This window comes from Hirundo rustica, chromosome 13 (assembly GCF_015227805.2).
Source record: "Hirundo rustica isolate bHirRus1 chromosome 13, bHirRus1.pri.v3, whole genome shotgun sequence".
Lineage (NCBI taxonomy): Eukaryota > Metazoa > Chordata > Aves > Passeriformes > Hirundinidae > Hirundo > Hirundo rustica.
The window spans coordinates 1,886,437-1,903,720 of NC_053462.1; the positions used below are offsets into that span (position 1 = coordinate 1,886,437).

The following is a 17,284-nucleotide window of genomic DNA, read 5'->3' on the forward strand; positions in this document are numbered from 1 at the left end:
CTGTCTTGTTTTAGGGTGTGGGGAGATGGGGGAAGACATTCTCTGAGGCAAATATTCCCCTCTCCAGGACATTCTGGGTGTTTGTCTCTTCCTCCCCTCACTCTGTGTGTAGCAGGAAGATGAGGGGAGGCAGGTTTTTTGATTTTATTCTCTCTCTTCTCTTGGCCTTTGCTACGAAGAATTTGATTATCTGCTGTTTTGGGAGGGTTTTGTAACGTGCATGTAGTCGATGTCGTTAATTTTAAGAACAGAAAGTGTACTTTTGGTTTATTACACTCACATGATGCTGTATTTTGACCTCATAACTGCTGGGCTTCCTGAGAGCCAGGATAACGTGGCACGAAGGAAAATCTGGGAGCAGGGGGGAGTGTGTGGGGGAATGTATTTCCCCTGGTCCCCCCAGGGCACATCCCTTGCTTCCACGAGGATCCTGCAGGTGCCAGCCCTGGGCACAGAGCGGGGAAGAAGGGATCAGTGGAAGCTGAGTCTCCTCAGTGACTTGGAACAGGAAAAGGGATTTTGGTTTGGCTCCCAGCTCCAGGTTGGGGCAGCTGAGGATGCCGGGTCACGCAGTGCCTGTGACGCCCTTCTCCAACTAACCTTGAATGAGTCTTTCTCCAGGGAAAGCTCCTCCCCGCCTTCCTCCTCACGAGTTTAATTTTTTTTTTAGCTGGGAAGGAACTGTTTTGATGTGTGTTCAGCTGCATCCCAAGATGGGATGTCCCTCGGGGCGCAGGGGTGGATGGGGGCAGATTCCCACCTCTCCCTCCTCCAGCCCCGTGTTTTGGCTGTCGGGGAGGGGGGTTCATGCAGATCTGGCTTTGTGGTGCCCCTTTGCCGAGGCGGGGGCTGCATTAGACCCCCATCCTGTGCTGCTGAGGGGCGGTGGGGGCGCGCTGGGACACAGAAATCGGTATTTTCACACCCTTTTCCTCCTGTATTATTCTGTTGGGTTTTTTTTTTCCCCGCGTCTGATCTTTTAATGTTTAAAAAAATTATTAATAAAAAATTGTTCATGTGGTCCAGATACGGTGCCTGTGCCGGTGGAGGGGGCGTGGCCATGGCGGGGCTGGTTGGGGGCGTGGCCACATTGATTGGCAGTTCAGGGGCGTGGCCATTGCTGACGGAGGCGTGGCTTGGCGCGCGACGAAGGACGCGGGGCGTGTCCGTGTGGCCTTGGGGGCGTGGCCACGGGCGTGGCCTGAGCCGCGGCGCGCCGGGAAGGCGGAAGCGGCTCCCGGGCCCCGAGTACCGGGACCGGGGGTCCGGAGGGGCCATGGCCGGGGCCGGCTGGGCCCCGCCGCGCCTCGACGAGTTCATCCTCACCGAGCCCCTCGGCTCCGGCACCTACGCCACCGTCTACAAGGCCTACAGGAAGGTAGGGCCGAGCCCGCCGCGGCGCTCGCCTTTTTGCTCCCCAATCTGCCCCCTCACTCCCGTGGGACCCCCCGATTTCCAGTCCTCCACGTGGGATACCGCCCCTATAGCCGCCTCCTGGCACCTGCCGCCCGCTTGCAGGGCTCCTTCCCTTCCCTCCCCGCCCGGCGGGCCGGGGGAGCGGCCCAGGGTGGCTGTTCGGGTGGGGGGCTCCAGCGTTGCCCCCCTTCCTCGGCAGAGGGACACGCGTGAGGTGGTGGCCATCAAGTGCGTCAACAAGAGGAGCCTGAACCGAGCATCGGTGGAGAACCTGCTGACAGAGATCGAGATCCTCAAGACCATCCGCCATCCCAACATCGTGGAGCTCAAGGACTTCCAGGTGGGCTGGGGGCTTCCCGGGGCCCCTCTGAGCCAGAACTACTCTGGCTTGGATCCATCCCCGCTTCCCAAGGGTGTATTCGTGGGGCTTGGTGCCAGCAACTGGGCAAACTGGTCCAGTTGAGCCGGTGTGGGTGGGACTGGCTGGGGTGGCACGGCAGGGTCTTGTTGCCTCGCAGTGGGACAGTGACCACATCTACCTGATCATGGAGTTCTGCGCTGGGGGGGACCTCTCCCGCTTCATCCGCACGCGCCGGATGCTCCCCGAGAAGGTGGCACGAGTCTTCCTGCAGCAGCTCGGTGAGGACACCCCGCCTGGCTCCCACTCTGGCTCTGGTGGGCACCCTTCCCGAGGGTTTCGGGGGCGCGGGGCTGTGCTATCACGTGCCCGTCCACCCGCCCAGCCTGCGCCCTGAAGTTCCTCCACGACCGCAACATCTCGCACCTGGACCTGAAGCCGCAGAACATCCTCCTGAGCGCCCCGGAGAACCCCCAGCTGAAGCTGGCAGGTCAGGGCAGCCCCCTGGGAGGGGCTGGGAGGGGCCAGCCCCCTTCTCCCTGTGCCCCCACGAGCTCTCTGTCCGGCAGATTTCGGCTTTGCTCAGTACATGTCCCCGTGGGATGAGAAGCACGTGCTGCGCGGCTCGCCGCTCTACATGGCCCCCGAGATGGTGTGTCGGCAGCACTACGACGCCCGCGCGGACCTCTGGTCGGTGGGCGTCATCCTTTACGGTGGGTTTGGCTTTTATTGCCCCGGGCTGGGGGGCTCTACTCGGGGCTGGTTTCCCTCTCTCCATCTACCCCCCACCGCTCCTCTTCCCTCCGCAGAAGCACTTTTTGGGAAGCCGCCCTTCGCTTCCCACTCCTTCGCCGAGCTGGAGGAGAAGATCCGCAGCGACCGGGCTGTGGAGGTAACGGGTGGGATGGAGCTGGGGGGTTCTCACAGTGGTCAGCGGGCTCAGCTCCTTCCTTCCCCAGCTCCCCAGGCGGCCCCAGCTCTCTCTGGAATGCCGGGATCTCCTGGGACAGCTGCTGGAGCGGGACCCTCGGAAGCGCATCTCCTTCGAGTGCTTCTTTGCCCACCCCTTCGTGGACATGGAGCACATCCCTGGCCCCGAGAGCCTGGGCAAGGCGGTGAGCTGGGGCTGGGGGCTGCTCCCTGGAACGGGGGGGTTCCAAGCCGTGAGACCCCCGTTGTGTCCTCCAGACTGACCTGGTGGTGGAGGCGGTGAGGAAGGATCAGGAGGGAGACGCCAAGGCCGCCTTCTCCCTCTACCGCAAAGCCCTGGAGTATTTCGTGCCAGCGCTGCACTGTGAGTCCCCCCGGGGGTTTTGTGGGGCCTGGGTGTGTTTTTTGGGGGGCAGCGCCCCGGGGGAGCCCAGTTTTCAGCCCACCCACCCCTGTGTTTGGTCGTTCTCCCCCTCAGATGAAACCGATGCTCAGCGCAAAGAAGCCATCCGGGCCAAGGTGAGCAAAAACCCCTGGGGGGTGGAGGCAGCACCCCCATCCTCTGCACCCCGTATCGGAGCTCCTCTCACCCCCAAAACGTCCACAGGTGAGGCAGTACATCTCCCGAGCAGAGGAGCTGAAGGTGTTGGTCACCTCCAGCAACAAGAACCTCCTGGAGAAAGGAAACCCGGCCAGAGAGCTCCTTAAAGGTAGTGAGCATCCCCCGGCGCTGGAGCTGGCAGGGGGCAGCAGTGGGGGTTTGGGCTGAAGGGTGAAGGTTTGGGGCAATCCCCGTAGCTGTGTCCCCTTGCAGAGATGGCCAAGGACAAGCCTCGGCTCTGCGCCGCGCTGGAAGTGGCTTCAGCTGCCATCGCCAAGGTGAGGGGCGGCCGCGGGGGTCCCCTCACCCCCCGAGGGAAGGGGAAGCTGCAAACCCGGTGGGGAGGGGGCTGCTGGATGCCCCCAGCCACAGCCAGCGCCCGCGGCCTCTTGCAGGAGGAGGAAGGCAGGGATGACAGTGATGCCCTGGAGCTGTACCAGCAGAGCTTGGGGGAGCTGCTGCTGCTCCTGGCCGGTGAGTTGGGACTGCGGCCGGGGTTTTAGGGCAGGGATGGGTCCTGCTCCCATCCCTCATCCCCTGGCACATTTCCCCTGCAGCGGAGCCGGCGGGGCGGCGGCGGGAGCTGCTCCATGCCGAGGTGAGTGCCAGCCCTGGGACGCCCGGCTGTCCCCGGTGGCCTGGCTCCAGAGGGACTGGTGTCCTCTCTCTGTCCCCACCAGATCCAGACCCTGATGGCCCGAGCCGAGTACCTGAAGGATCAAATCAAGGTATGATGAGTGAGGGAGGGCTCCGGAGCACGCTGGGGGAGGATAAATGCTGGAAAAGCCCCCCGTCCCTTGGCAGATGCGGGAGGCACAATCCCTGGGCAAAGAGGCGCTGGCAGAGTCCGTCCGGAGCGGTGAGTCGTCCTTTTCCGAGGGGACTCGGGGAATATTCCTCCGGCTGCCGCACGGCCGTGCGGATATCCCTGCCCGCGGCTGATCCCAACCCCGCCCAGCCCCGTGTCCGCCCAGCACGGGCTCGTCCCTGCCCGGGAGCCCGCCCTGGGGGTGGCAGCGGCACGGGCAGCCCGCTGAGTGCCGGTGTGCCCCGGCACAGCCTGTACCTTGCAGTGACTCGCGGGAGCTGCCCAGCGGGACGCTGCTCACCGCCCTGCCAGGACGCCCCGAGGCGAGGCTTCCGTCCCCGCCGGCAGGGTGACACCTGGGGCTCACCCTCGGGCTCCCAGCGCCGGGGCCCGCGGGGACATCTGCCCCCCTCCCTGCCAGCCCTGCCTCGACCGTCTGCTGCTGCAGCCTCCCCTGCCACAGCCGGCGGGTTATTCCACTCTAATTCCCTCCGCTGGCTGCCGCGGGAAGGGTATTTTTATCCTGGCACTGGGCCCTGGCAGGACATCCCTCCTGCTTTTTTGGCTGGGTGGTTCTCCCACCTCCCAAATTCTGGGGGAGCCCGCACGGCCCAGGTCCACAAATCCAGCCGGGAGCTGCGGGTGGGCAGCGATGCTCCGCTGTGCCTTCCTCGCCCAGCATCTACCTCTGCATCCACCGCTGCTCGTGCAGCATCCAGCATCCGGTGCACTGGCCCGGCCCAGCCACTCCTCCCTGCCTCTCACTGCTGGAGCACTGGGAATGAGGCTTTTCCTCCCTCATCCTGGAGCGTGGCGGGCACTGGCTGCGTCATCAGCGTCATGACCGTGAGCAGCGGGGCACGAGCAGCAGTCAGTCACCTCCAGGGAGACACTCTCAGCATCCTGCCTGCCCTGCTCCACTCCTCAGGGCCCTGGCACCCCCAACACCCAAATCATGTTCCCACCAGTCACTGCTATGGGGTGCTGAGGTTGCCTGCCCTGCAGAGCAAGGTACTCGTCTCAAAAACTACTGTATCTCAAGGGAATGTAATTTATTGTCTTTAATAAACTTTAATTTTGGTTTCTCCACCTCCTCCGCTCTCGGGTTTGTGATTTAAGCCTAAGAGGGGTCTCCAGGCCAGCCCAGGACCCAGAGCCAGCCTAGTGTCCTGGAGCCATCGAGGAGGGCTGGGGACCCTCGTCCCTGTTCCCCCAGGAGAAGAGCTGGGCTGTGCCCTCCTCTGCTCCAGCAGTGCTCTCCCTTCCCGTGCTCCCTGGGGACACGAGGCAGCCAAAGCAAGGTTTGACCTTGTTTTCACTTCCCATCTTTTTTTGTGTGTGTGGAAAACACGGAGCAGAACGACATGAGCCGTTACGTAAAATCCTGTTTTCTCCCATAGGGTTTTGTGGCGGGTGAGGAAGGGCCGGGCTGGGCCCGGGGGGAAGGCAGACGGGCTGAAGCAAACAACAGGGGGATTTTTGGGGTGTCCCATGGATATTCCGAGCCGTGACCTCCCCCCAGATCCTGCCCCTGTGCCGGCTGCTCCGTGCTCAAACCGGCGTGGAGCTTCCCGGCTCATATCTTTTATTATATCTTTTTATTCTTATCGTTACTATTCGGAGCAGAGATTATATCCTGAGGCTTTAAAGTGCTTTCCAAGCCTGTGTCCTCCCCCGGCCCGTGGCGGGCAGGGGGCCGCCGGGGACGGCCGCAGCGGCTGGCTGCGGCAGCCGGCGCGGATAATCGCATCTGCCTTCACGCTCGGCCGCCAGCGCGGCCCATTCCCAGCCCTCGGAAGCAGGAGCAGGCTCCGGATGCTCCCCTGGGGCTGATGGAGCCCGGGGTGGCCCAGCTTTGCGTCGGGGTGGATGTGAGCGCCTCCCGCGCCGGTGTTTTGGGCGCAGCGCTGCCCAAACGTCACCGAGGGAAGGCGGCACGAAGCGAGCGGTGCCTGTCGCCCAGCTTCGCTGCTCCGCTCCAGTCCCATCCGTGCCGACGCCCAGCCCTTCCAAAGGGCTCTTCCAGGGCTCACGGGGTTGGATTGTCACCCAGAGAGGTGTGGGAGCGGCAGCTGGGCTGTCGCCATCGTGGTGCCAGCGCGTGGGTTGACGTGAGGTCAGCGTGTGGAGCCAACCTTGGGCTTTCCCAGGGCTCTTTAATCGGATTAATCCCGACCGTTGGACCAGCGGTGGGTGGATGGATGGGCCACCCCTTCCCTCGGCAGCTCGCAGGGAGGTTTAATTGCCTGCGAAAAGAAGAAGGGAGGTTCCCCAGCCTTCCGTGGCAGCTCATTTGTTTCAGTGCTTTAACAATTGCTCATTTAATGCTTTATCCATTGGGGAAACCACTCGCTCGTCCCACACTCACCGCTGGGAAGGAGGAAGATCCTGCAGCTGGCTGAGGAATGGAGGTGGTGCAGGAGGGCAGGAGTTTTGTCAATACAGCTTATGTTATCTGATCAATAAAAGTTATTTTGTTTTACTGACAGAACTCCTTACTGCCAGCATCTTCCAGCAGCCAGCAAGGGCTTGCTTGGACAAACCCATCCCAATCCCAGCCCCATAGGTGAAGAAATCATAGAAGGCCTGTGAAAGAGAGAGAGAAAAAATACATTTTCTGCTTTAGCCCACACTTATTCTTCACTTTAAGGTTTTTACTCTGTGTGTTGATGCCTGGAGCAGTCGTGGAGGCTGCAGGGATGCTCAGGATACTGCAGCAGGAACCACTGAAAACTGGGCAGGGAAGAGGCAGGAGGGGGCTGTCTGCCCCAGCTGCCCCCATCCCATCCTCTCCTCCCTCCATCCCATCCTCTCCTCCCTCCATCCCGCCATCCCGACCTGTCCTCCCTTCATCCTGACCTCTCCTCCCTCCATCCCGACCTCTCCTCCCTCCATCCCGACCTCTCTTCCCTCGTTCCCGATCTCTCCTCCCCGCTACCGGCCGTCGCCCAGCGCTGGGAGCAGGGATGCATCCTCGCAGGAGCATCCTCACAGGAGCATCCTCGGAGTCGCCGATGCTCCGCTTTGCCGGGAACGCTTTGCTGAGGCTTAACACATCTCGGGCGCCTGGCGGGGGGAGCGGGGGCTGCCTGGCTTTTCACATGCCTGGGGGTCACGGTGCCTCCTAAAATAAACCCGCCGAGCTTCACGCGGCCTTTGCGTGGCGGCGCGTGTGCCGGGAGAGCGCGGAGCACAGCCCGGGGGTCGGGCACGGGGGGCAGGGCAAGGGGGGGGCCGAGGAAAAGGTGCGGGAGAGGATCCCGGCCGGTTGTAGGGGGATGAACCGCGGGGCTGCATCCCCGGCGCATCCCGCGGCTCCCGCTCCGCTTGGGATCCCGCTCTCCGCCGGGATGAGCGCTGACCGCGCCGCGGGCCCGGGGTTTAAACACCGAGGGCTCGGCTCGGGCCGTGCCTGCTCCCTGCTATCCCTTTCCTGGTGGGGGATTAGATCGGCTCGGGCTGATCCTCCTCAGGTATGGTCTCCTTCCACAGCTAAAGCTGCTCCTGCCAATGGCCTCTCTCGTTTCTGCCCGGCTCCCAGCGCCGTGCGGGGATCAGACGGGAGCAGATGTCCCCGGAGCCGCTGGAGTCCCCTGGTCCCAGGGGCTGGAGGGTTGTGGAGATGTGTGTCCACACCATAGTCTGTCTGTCTGTCTGTCTGTCCTCTCAGGGACGGACATCGGGAGTTTCCCAGAACCACCCGGCCCTGGCACAGGATTATCGGGGGCTGGGGGCAGAAAGGAATCTCTTGGTGGAGCAGCCCCAGCCATGGCTTGATCCAGCACCAATACTAGTACTAATAAACAATAACAATAATAACAAGATCAGTTTCCCAGCACCCTCTCCTGCGTTTTCCTGGATGACCCATCCGCCCCTGCAAAGCCAAACTGCAGTTAATCATCTCCCACGGGATTTGGAGCGATAAATCCCCAGCCCATGCCAAGTTTTCCCAGGAGGCCTCTCCACAGGAGGCCCCTGCCTGCCGGGATGCTGCCGGGGCTGGGAGTCACACCTGCGCTAGCACGGGCTCAGCCCTGCAGAGAGTGTCCTTGCTTGGAGCAGTGCGCTGGACGCCCTGCAGTGCCCATAAAACTGAGAGTTCTGAAGCTTTTGTATTAAAACAGACAAAAATCTGCGGAAAAAAAGGGAATTTTGTTGGCTTTTAAACCCGGCTGCTGTCAAAGAGCTGCTCGTAGCATCCCTTTGGTCCCAAATGTGAGTGCAACCAGGAGAGGTGCTTTCTTTGGGGTTCTGCTGCCACGGAGCTCCTGTCACTGCCTCGGGAAGGGGCACCCCAAAACCAGGAAAACAGGAAAAACTGGCCAGGAAAACAGAGCCCAGGGAGAAAAATAAATGCATAGACATCTCCTGGTATTTATTCCACCGGTTATAACAGTACCATGGCACGGGGACAGCACAGGAGGTGAGGGACACTCAACCGAGCACAGCACAACTACAGCACGACGAGCGGGAGGACGGGGAGATATTCCCTCGTCGCTTTGTTCTTCTCCTGGAAGGAACAAAGACAGGATCCCATCCCAGGAGGGGGACACCACTGCTCCGGGGAAGGGCTCAGCTCAGCACCGGGGAGGGCGTTTGTTCCTCTCTGGTGTCACTTGGGGCTTCAGCACCCCCCTTCGCACGGGGACGAGCGGGATCGTATGGCAGGTCCTTCCCGGCCGGCTCCTTCAGAGGGGCCCTCAAGGGCACAGGGGCTGGTGTTCCTTACGGGGATGGGATGTCGTGTCTCGGGTGATGGGAACGGGACGCAGGGAGGGGGGTGTTCCACACCCTGCCTCGTCCTTGCGAGGCAAACCGGAGCCTCCCGGTCATTTCTAGGAAGCCGAGTGGAGGCAGAGCGTGTGGCCGCCACCCCAAGGTCAATGACACCCCAAGGTCAATGACACCCCAAGGTCGCTCTCCTTCCCTGCAGCCTCCTGGGCTCTCCTGGGCGGTGGACACCCCCTGCCCGGGCACGGGAGGGGTACGAGGGGGACATGCTGGCTCTTGGCTCTAACCTCAGCCCGGAGAACGAAACGAGAACCACACATCAGGGACGTCTGGGTCAGGGGCTCGAGGGGTCCCGCGGCTCAGGAGGACCCGAGTGACACACGGCCAGGGTGACAACGTGGCTGCGGGCCCCGCTGCAGGCGGCAGCCCCCGCCGGACCCTGCGCTGCGTCCCCTCCCCGCTCAGCCCCATCACATCACGGAGCATTTCTCGGCCGATTGCTTCAGGTCCTCTAGCGTGGCCGAAGCTTTGTCCTTCAAGGAATCAAGGTCCAGGTTCTGGATGTTGCTGAGCTGGCCGATAACCGAGTTCTTCTCCTCCTCCTCCTCGTTGTCCTGCTCAATCATCTTGGCCAGCTCCTTGGGCAGCTCCACGTCACCTCCCACCAGCTGGATCTGGTTGTCATCCGTCTCGTTCTGGAACGGGCCGGGAGGGAGTCGGGAGGGGGCACGGCACAGCGGGAAGGGGGCTCTGGAAGCATGGCGGGAGGGGCTTTGGGCTGTCTTCCCACGCCAGGGACCGTGCGGGAAGGCTCCCGGGGGTGAGGGTGGGATGTTGATCCAGGCTGAGGAGAGCCTGGGCACGCACAGCGAGAGCCGAGACGGAACCCACGCGCAGCACCAGTACAAACTGGTGAGCAGCTCGCCTTGCGGGGGGCCAGGCTCCTAATTAAAGCACGCTTCTGCTTAACGACTGTTGGGATCAGCTCTGTGTCGGGAGCCGTGGGGAGATCCGGGATGAGGCAGCCCGGCTGCCAAGCGGGATCAGAAATGAGCAGAAGAAACTTGTCAAGAGATGAGAAAGGACATCTCAAGCACAAGAAGGCAGTGAAAGGATGGTGGGGCCAGATCCAAATCAACCCCAGTTTCCCCTGGGGAATAAAAAAATATCTCCATCTCTTCTTTCTCTGCCTTTTCTGGCTTTTGGCAGGGGGCGAAAGAAATTTTCCAGCTATTTCCTGGATATAAAGGGGGGTGGGAAGCAGGGTGGGGGTGAATCCGGGCTGCCTGAACAACGCCAAACAATCAGAGCAATCTCACTTGGCTTAGCTGACCCTTCGGAACTAATATTAGCCCGGCTCCAATTTGGAGTATTCACCACTGAGCGACTCTTCCTGAATGAAGGGTGGGTTTGGAGGGAAAAGAGCTTGTGACAATTCCAAGAAAGGCTGAATTACGCCTTGATTAAATTGTTTCTAGTGAATCCTTCATCGTGCAGAAATTCCAGAACTGGAGTTTGGGTGGGAGACGTTTGCCAAATAATCTGGGGAGAGGAGCTGGCTAATCCAGGCAGAAAGGTGCAACCCTGGCTCTGCTCCCGGCTCCGGGGAGTCTGGGGTGAAGGTGGTTTTCCCTCACCCAGCTGGATTTAGGGGGCAAAAGCGTGGAAGAGGGGGATCAAGCAAAGCTGGTGGTCTGGGACTGGTGGTCTGTGGCGCCTGGGGGGAAGGAAGGGGACCAAAGTTTGGGGAGAAGAATGTTTTGAGGGGAATTTATTTGCATTTGGGCTTTGAGGCTCAAACCCCCGCCAGCCAAAGGGGGTCTTGTCCCTTCCTCTCACTCCAGAGCTCCATCCGGAGCTCGGCTCCCCCTGTCCCCCCTTTCCCAGCGCAGCCGTACCTTGGGGAGCCTGTACTTGTCTCGGAAGTGGGACCTGACCGTGGCTCTCTCCGCCTTGCGCTGGGCAAACTGGGCATCTCTCTCCATCCTGTGAAGAACACGGGGCGCTTACCAACAGCCCGTGCCTCCCAGTCCCTGGGTTTGCGCTTTCCCCCAACCTCGGCACCCCCCATTTTCTCTGAAAACTCCCGATTTCCCACAATTTCCTCCCGCCAGCTCAGCCTGGAAGGAGAAAACAACCCCATCTCCCGGGCGAGGAAGCGGATTAAGGGATTAGGGGGCTCGTTAAACCCCCTCACGGCGCCGCCGTCCCCCCCCATCTCCCACGCGCGGGATGCGGGAGCACCCCCTCCCTTCCCGCGGGGACCCCGGGCCGTGCCGGGGCCCGGTGCCGCTGGCACTCACTTCTCCTCCACCAGCTGCCGCTGATATTCCTCGTACTCCTCGCGGGTCATGCCCTGCGCCTCGGCCGGAGACTTCTCGCCCTCGCTCTTCTCCTCGCCGCCCAGGCCGCCCGTGAGGTTCTTCAGCTGCCCCCCCACCATGCTCTTCACCATGAACGCCATGGCCGCGTCCTCGGGGGGCCGCGGGGCCGGGGGGCAGCGCGGCTCTGCGGCCGGGACAGCCGGGGGCACCGGGGCAAGGCGGGGATGCGCAGGGCCAGGAGACCCCGAGGAGCGGGGCTAAGGGCGAGCTGGAGCGCCAGGGAGCCCAGCGATGGTGGGTGCTGGGGAATAATCACCGGGATGCTGTGGATGGGAGCTGCTGGCGAGCCGGCGTGCCTGGATACGGAGCGGCCGGGCACAGCGGAGAGGGGCTGCCGGGCAGTGCCCCGGGAGCTGGGACGCCGGGCGGTGGAAGAGCCGCGATGAGCGGAGCGCGGCTCCTGGGGAGCGGGGACAGCGGGTTAGGAGGAGGTGGGAACAGGGGAGATGAGTTCGCGGGGAGCTGGGATGCGGGGTTATGGAGGATGCGGGATTAGCAGAGCCGAGCTCGCACAGTACCGGATCCCTGAGGAGCCAGGATCAGCAGAGCTGAATTTCCCGGGGGGCAGAATGCCGAGTGAAGAGAAGCCGGGGTCAGCAGAGCTGAGTCCCCGCGGAGCTGCGGCGCGGGGTTACGGAGGAGAGGGGCTGAGCGGGGATGAATTCCCGGGATGACGGAGAGCTGAGTTCCCGGGGTGCCAGAGTACCGGGCGGTGGGGAAGCCAGGGACGGGGGAGATGGGTTCCCGGGGAGCTGGGGCACGGGGTTATGGAGGAGATGGGCTCAGAGGAGGAGAATTCCCGGGGTGAGAGAGTACCGAATTCCCGAGGAGCTGGGACCAGCGGTCAGAGCAGCGGAGTTCCCGGGTTGGTGGAGTACAGAGTTCCCGGGATGCCGGAGTACCGAGTGATGGAGGAGCCGGGCTCAGCGGAGCGGAGTTCCAGGGAGCTCAGTTCCTGGGACAGCGGAGTCCGGAGCTTCAGGGATGTCGGAGCACCGAGCTGCGTGGATGCCGGAGCACGGGATGCCGGAGCGCGGGATGCCGGAGCTGCTGCCGGGGTGCGCGGGGTCAGCGGGGCCGCGCCGCCCGGCCGCCCATGGCGGAGCGGTCCCGGCCGGGAGCGGAGCGGGAGCTGCGGCACCGGGGCTCGCACAGCTCCGGTGTGTGTGTCCCTGCACGGTGGCGGCGGCACCGCCTCCCCTGGCCCCGCCGCCTCCCCCGGCCCCGCCGCCTCCCCCGGCCCCGCCGCCTCCCCCGGGCGGAGCCGCCGCCGTCCCGACCCACCCCGGACCACCGCGAGTGACGCCACCCCCGCGGGAAGAAGAAGGAGCCCCTCGAGCTCCCCGGGGCCACCGGGGCGGACGGAGCCATGGTGGGGGCGGCGGGGAGCCCCCCCGGACACCCTTCCTTCCGTGGTTTCTGGCTGCTTCATCCCGCCGAGGAGCAAACCCTCCACAGTGCCCTTTCTCCCACTCTATTCCCCATCCTTGGGGTCTGGCAGGAGGAAAAGCCGAGCTTGACACTCGGAACAAGCCATATGTGCCAGCACCAGGCACAACTGCTGTTGGCTCATCTCTCCAAGGGCTGGTGCCCAAAAGTTCCTTCCCCTTTATCCTATTAATGATATCCCTGGAAGTATTCCCGTCTCTGGAAGTGTCCAAGGCCAGGATGGAGAGGGCTTGGAGCAACCCGGGATAGTGGAAGGTGGCCCTGCTTTGGCAGGGGGTTGGAGCTTGGAAGAGCTTCAAGGTCCCTTCTGACTCCGGCCACCCTGGGATTCCGTGATTCCATGATTTTACGATATTAATTAATACTAGAGCTGCTCTCAGCCCCCAGAACGCAGGCACGAGAGCGTTTGTCCATCACCTAAATCAAGAGGATGGAGCAGGCGTTGATTTTGTTTTACCATTCCCTCGCTCTCTCCAACCCCACTCCCACTCCTGCTCTTCCCTTTGACTGCAGCCGCCTTCCAGGCCTTGGGGAGTGAGCAATTAATGGCATCAGCAGCGCACCTCCCTTCCAGATGGCCAGCCTGGCTTTAACAGACATTTCTCCCTTTTTTCTTCTCCGCTCATGAAAAACGAGCGCGGATCCAGGCCCCAATCCCGGCTTGCGGGGAATCATTTCATTTCCGAAATATAAAGACAATCTCTGCAGATTAGAATGATGGAACAGCTGTGAAGCGACAGAACAAAGTGACGGAGGGAGGGGGGGATCGGCCCAGCTCCTCCCATCCCCCCCGTCCAAGGTAAAATTATGCCTTAAGAGGAAAACAGATTAAAAAAGAACTAATTTTTCTAGGATAATAATCTGGTCAGCAGCTTGGTACTGACTGCCGCTCATAGGGATCAGAGCGCACTCTTGGAGGTGACAACAGGGGATTTGTCCTGGTGACGGCTCTCCTGGCAGAGCAGAGCCCCCTGATTGATGCCAGCAGTTTTCTCCAGTCCATCCAAACATGCAAACTGACCCTGGGATGAGGGAGGTCCCACCGAGGCGGCTCCGTTTGGCACAACTCCAGCGACACCCACAGCACCTCCCACCACGCAGGAGCCCCTGTGCCTGCTGCCCACCCCGAGCTGGCAGCTCAGGAGCCTCAACAGCTTTTTGAGGTGATGATTTTTGCTTTTCACACCCATCCGCAGGCCCCCCCTAAGCGCTTTCCCACGGAAAACCCATGGAAAATTAATTTTAACCCACAATGAGCCGCCACAGCCTGCTGAGGAATCGGCTGGGAGCCCCGGGAGCTCCGCAGATGTCCCATTGCCAGCAGCGTGGTCACGTTCCGGCTGTCAGTCTGGCTGACAAGAGAGGCAGGGAGAGGGACCGGCACCCCTGGCTGTGCCCTTGGGTGCTGGCCCGAGCCTCGTGTGGGCTCAGAGCAGATTTTGGTCCTGGGAGCTTCGTTCACTGCGGATTTGGCTGCGAGCATCCATTAACAATAAGAGACTGGAAGTCAGGACCGATTTTTTCCAGCTTGGGTTAGATGGGTCAGCTCCCACGGAGCCTCCCTGTCTGAGGAACTAAGAGCAAACAGCTCCTGACGAGCAGAAACGCTCGGCCAAGGCGACTAGGTGAAAACAAGCCCGAGGTTCCCGGCAGCGCCTCGGACGCCGTCCCTCGCGGCAGCGATGCTCGCTCACCAGTTGGGCTCTGCAGCCTCTTGCACTTTTATGGGGATGGAGCGAAAGGCAAAGGGAAGGAGCTGCAGAGGGGTTTTGCAGCTCTCCCGTCCCCTCGGCTTTTAGAGGAGAGGCCGGTGTCCCACCTGCGGGCAGAGCTGGGGGACGACCGGAGGGTGCAGCGAGCTGGGAGGTGATGCTTGGGGGTGGTTGATTTCCCCATTCGCTTTTCCTTGGGCAGCTGAACCGTTCCTCAGCCCTGAAATATATTCAAGTGAGGATGAGTCATCCTTCCTGCCAGGACTCTAACCTGCCATAATGAGATGTAAATCCTTGCATGACCTATTATATTAGCTTATGCTATATCACACATCTCCGCGGATTAGACGGCAGGGAGATGAGACGTCCCCCCGTCGCAGCCTCAGACAAGACGGTGGAAGTTAAGAGGATCCTCTCTCAGCGCTGACACCTGATTTAAATTGGAAGCAAGCAGCTCCCTCTGCCATGCTGAGGGGGATCATTCCTGCTTTTTTCCAGGTAACTGCCTCCAAAGGCACGGTTACCGCAGCCCGGGTTTCACAGGATGCTCCAGAGATCCCCAAATGGCCCTGGAGCGGCCGCTGCTGGAGCGATCCCGTGGATCGTAGAGGGGAGGGGAAGGCTCGGTGACCTCGAGCTGCGGGGCCATGGCAATGAGGCCATCAGAAGGCCTGACTCTTGTCAGCTGAAATCCAGGAAACATCGTTTACACCGTTGGAGACCTCGGATAGGAGAGGGAATCCTGGAAAGCCGCCGTGTGCTCGCCGGAGCCGCGACGGGCAGGAAGCGAGGCGGCGTTTCCGAAGCAAGCAGGGGGAAGGCACGCCGGCACTCGGCAGCTGATTGTCACTTCTGGTGATGGGGACTGGCACCGCCACCCCGGGAACCGCCGCGCTCGGCTCTGACCCCGGCACAGCCGCAGAGTCCCCTTCCCTCTCCCCACCGGCCCATGGGGGCTGCGGAGGCACGGGGACAGGGGTGTCCTGCTGTGCCCCTCGGGAGCGGGGGCAAGGCACGGGGACGTCTATCCGGAGAGTCCCGCTGCTGCCATGGACACACAGCTCCCAGGAGTCTGAGGGAAAACGTCCTGAAGGTCTTGAGAAAAACATCCCTTCAGTGGGATCCCTACTGGGAGTTCCTTCACTGCGGTCAAAGTGCTGCCGTGTCACTAAGAGGGAATAAAGAAACTTTAGGGTAAGAGTGTGGTACCAAATTAAATGATTCCTGGCATTTTCTCGAACAGAACTCCATGAAGCTGGAATTTGCCTTGGCTGAGGACGACGGATTGCAGCGCAGCATGTTACGGAAATGAAACCAAAGATGTCTTTCCCTGACTTATGGAGGCATTCCCATGGAAAGCCTCCCCTCTCCTATAGAGCCTTTGAGTTCCCAAAATCTGACACCGTCTCCAGAGGATGAAAAAGTCCCAGTGCACCCCTCCTCTCCTTGAGGTGCTCTGGCAGAGCCCCTGGGAGTCCCTGAGTGATCCTGGGAAGGGAAGCCAGGACTGGGGATGCTGCTGGGGTGTCCCCCCAATTCTCTCAGAATTCCCAGCTCTCATCTTTGTGTCACTGGGCTGCCCGGACTCGCCACTGCTGGGGTTCGGGAGGTTCGGGGTGGGAATGGTCACACAGGACACAGAGACCCCTGTCCCAAGGGATGGAGGTTTTGGGGTGGGAGTGCTTCTGTCACACACAGCCCCTGTCCCGGGGGACAGAGAGGTTTTGGGGTGGGAGTGCTCCTGTCACACACACAGCCCCTGTCCCAGGGGATGGAGGTTTTGGGGTGGGAGTGCTCCTGTCACACACAGCCCCTGTCCTGGGGGACAGAGAGGTTTTGGGGTGGGAGTGCTCCTGTCACACACACAGCCCCTGTCCCGGGGGACAGAGAGGTTTTGGGGTGCCATGGGTGCTCCTGTCACACACACAGCCCCTGTCCCAAGGGATGGAGGTTTGGGGTGGGAGTGCTCCTGTCACACACACAGCCCCTGTCCCGGGGGACAGAGAGGTTTTGGGGTGGGAGTGCTCCTGTCACACACAGCCCCTGTCCCGGGGGACAGAGAGGTTTTGGGGTGCCATGGGTGCTCCTGTCACACACACAGCCCCTGTCCCAAGGGATGGAGGTTTGGGGTGGGAGTGCTCCTGTCACACACACAGCCCCTGTCCCGGGGGACAGAGAGGTTTTGGGGTGGGAGTGCTCCTGTCACACACAGCCCCTGTCCCGGGGGACAGAGAGGTTTTGGGGTGGGAGTGCTCCTGTCACACACAGCCCCTGTCCCGGGGGACAGAGAGGTTTTGGGGTGCCGCGGGTGCTCTGGCAGAGGAGGAGGGGAAGCAGCTGGCAGCAGAAAGCCGTGTGGCAGCAATTCCCCCCGGGACGAGGGGTGCTGTGCGAGGTGAGGAAGAAGAGGGAGGTGCTGGGGGCCTCGGGGGGGCTCCCGGGGCGGTGTCGGCGCCCGAGCCGTGACACAAATGCGGCCGGACAGACATACAGAGCATGTAAACAGGCACATGGGGAGAGCATGTGCTGCTCCGCGCCGCTGGTGGAGAGCGAGCCCCGAGCAAAGGCACACACACACACGGCCGCACACGCGCAGCATTCCCACGGGGGATCTTCCCAGCCTGGCCTTCGTTTCCTGGAGTGCTCAGAACGGGAAAAAAAAAAAAAAAAAAAAAAAAAAAAAAAGAGGGAGAGAGAGAGTGAGAGAGAGAGAGAGGGGAGCTGGAGAGGTGAACGCCGCGGCACGGCGGTGGGAATGGCTTTGTACATCACGCTAAAAATAGTCCTTGTGATAAAGTCGATCGTGGAGGGGGAGGAGGTGCCGGCAGCGCACAGATGCCGGCGAGGGATGCCAGGGGTTGGGAAGCCCGTGCTCCGAGCGCGGAGCAGAAGGGC

The 17,284-nt window shown here is 61.7% G+C and overlaps 2 protein-coding genes across 3 annotated transcripts; one reads left to right on the top strand and one right to left on the bottom strand.

Annotated features, from left to right (window-relative positions):
* The first annotated feature begins 1,218 nt into the window (after nt 1-1,218).
* On the top strand, nt 1,219-5,201 carry ULK3 (unc-51 like kinase 3). Its single transcript, XM_040077251.2, has 16 exons — nt 1,219-1,378; nt 1,616-1,756; nt 1,935-2,055; nt 2,160-2,264; nt 2,344-2,487; nt 2,584-2,666; nt 2,734-2,889; nt 2,963-3,068; nt 3,183-3,223; nt 3,312-3,414; nt 3,519-3,583; nt 3,701-3,779; nt 3,863-3,903; nt 3,986-4,033; nt 4,110-4,164; nt 4,365-5,201. The coding sequence occupies exons 1-16, from the start codon at nt 1,277-1,279 to the stop codon at nt 4,379-4,381; spliced, it is 1,407 nt and encodes a 468-aa protein (XP_039933185.1). The 5' UTR covers nt 1,219-1,276; the 3' UTR covers nt 4,382-5,201.
* A 3,266-nt stretch (nt 5,202-8,467) lies between these two features.
* CPLX3 (complexin 3) lies at nt 8,468-12,290 on the bottom strand. Of its 2 annotated transcripts, none has more exons than XM_040077383.1 (4): nt 12,045-12,290; nt 11,148-11,581; nt 10,743-10,830; nt 8,468-9,539 (listed from the first exon to the last, which is right to left on the bottom strand). In XM_040077383.1, exons 2-4 carry the CDS (start codon nt 11,306-11,308, stop codon nt 9,315-9,317), a joined length of 474 nt encoding a protein of 157 aa, XP_039933317.1. In that variant the 5' UTR covers nt 11,309-11,581; nt 12,045-12,290; the 3' UTR covers nt 8,468-9,314. The 2 variants fall into 2 exon arrangements, with proteins under 2 accessions (XP_039933317.1, XP_039933316.1); XM_040077382.1 differs by having other exon boundaries at nt 11,148-11,628.
* Nucleotides 12,291-17,284: the final 4,994 nt, after the last annotated feature.

Excerpts from the sequence above, each read along its gene's own strand:
- ULK3 (XM_040077251.2), top strand. The coding sequence starts at position 1,277 with ATGGCCGGGGCCGGCTGGGCCCCGCCGCGCCTCGACGAGTTCATCCTC. Across the intron at positions 1,379-1,615 it reads TCTACAAGGCCTACAGGAAG|AGGGACACGCGTGAGGTGGT; the intron begins GTAGGGCCGAGC and ends CTTCCTCGGCAG. Across the intron at positions 2,056-2,159 it reads AGTCTTCCTGCAGCAGCTCG|CCTGCGCCCTGAAGTTCCTC; the intron begins GTGAGGACACCC and ends CCACCCGCCCAG.
- CPLX3 (XM_040077383.1), bottom strand. The coding sequence starts at position 11,308 with ATGGCGTTCATGGTGAAGAGCATGGTGGGGGGGCAGCTGAAGAACCTC. Across the intron at positions 10,831-11,147 it reads CGGCAGCTGGTGGAGGAGAA|GATGGAGAGAGATGCCCAGT; the intron begins GTGAGTGCCAGC and ends TGTTCTTCACAG. Across the intron at positions 9,540-10,742 it reads ACAAGTACAGGCTCCCCAAG|AACGAGACGGATGACAACCA; the intron begins GTACGGCTGCGC and ends GGCCCGTTCCAG.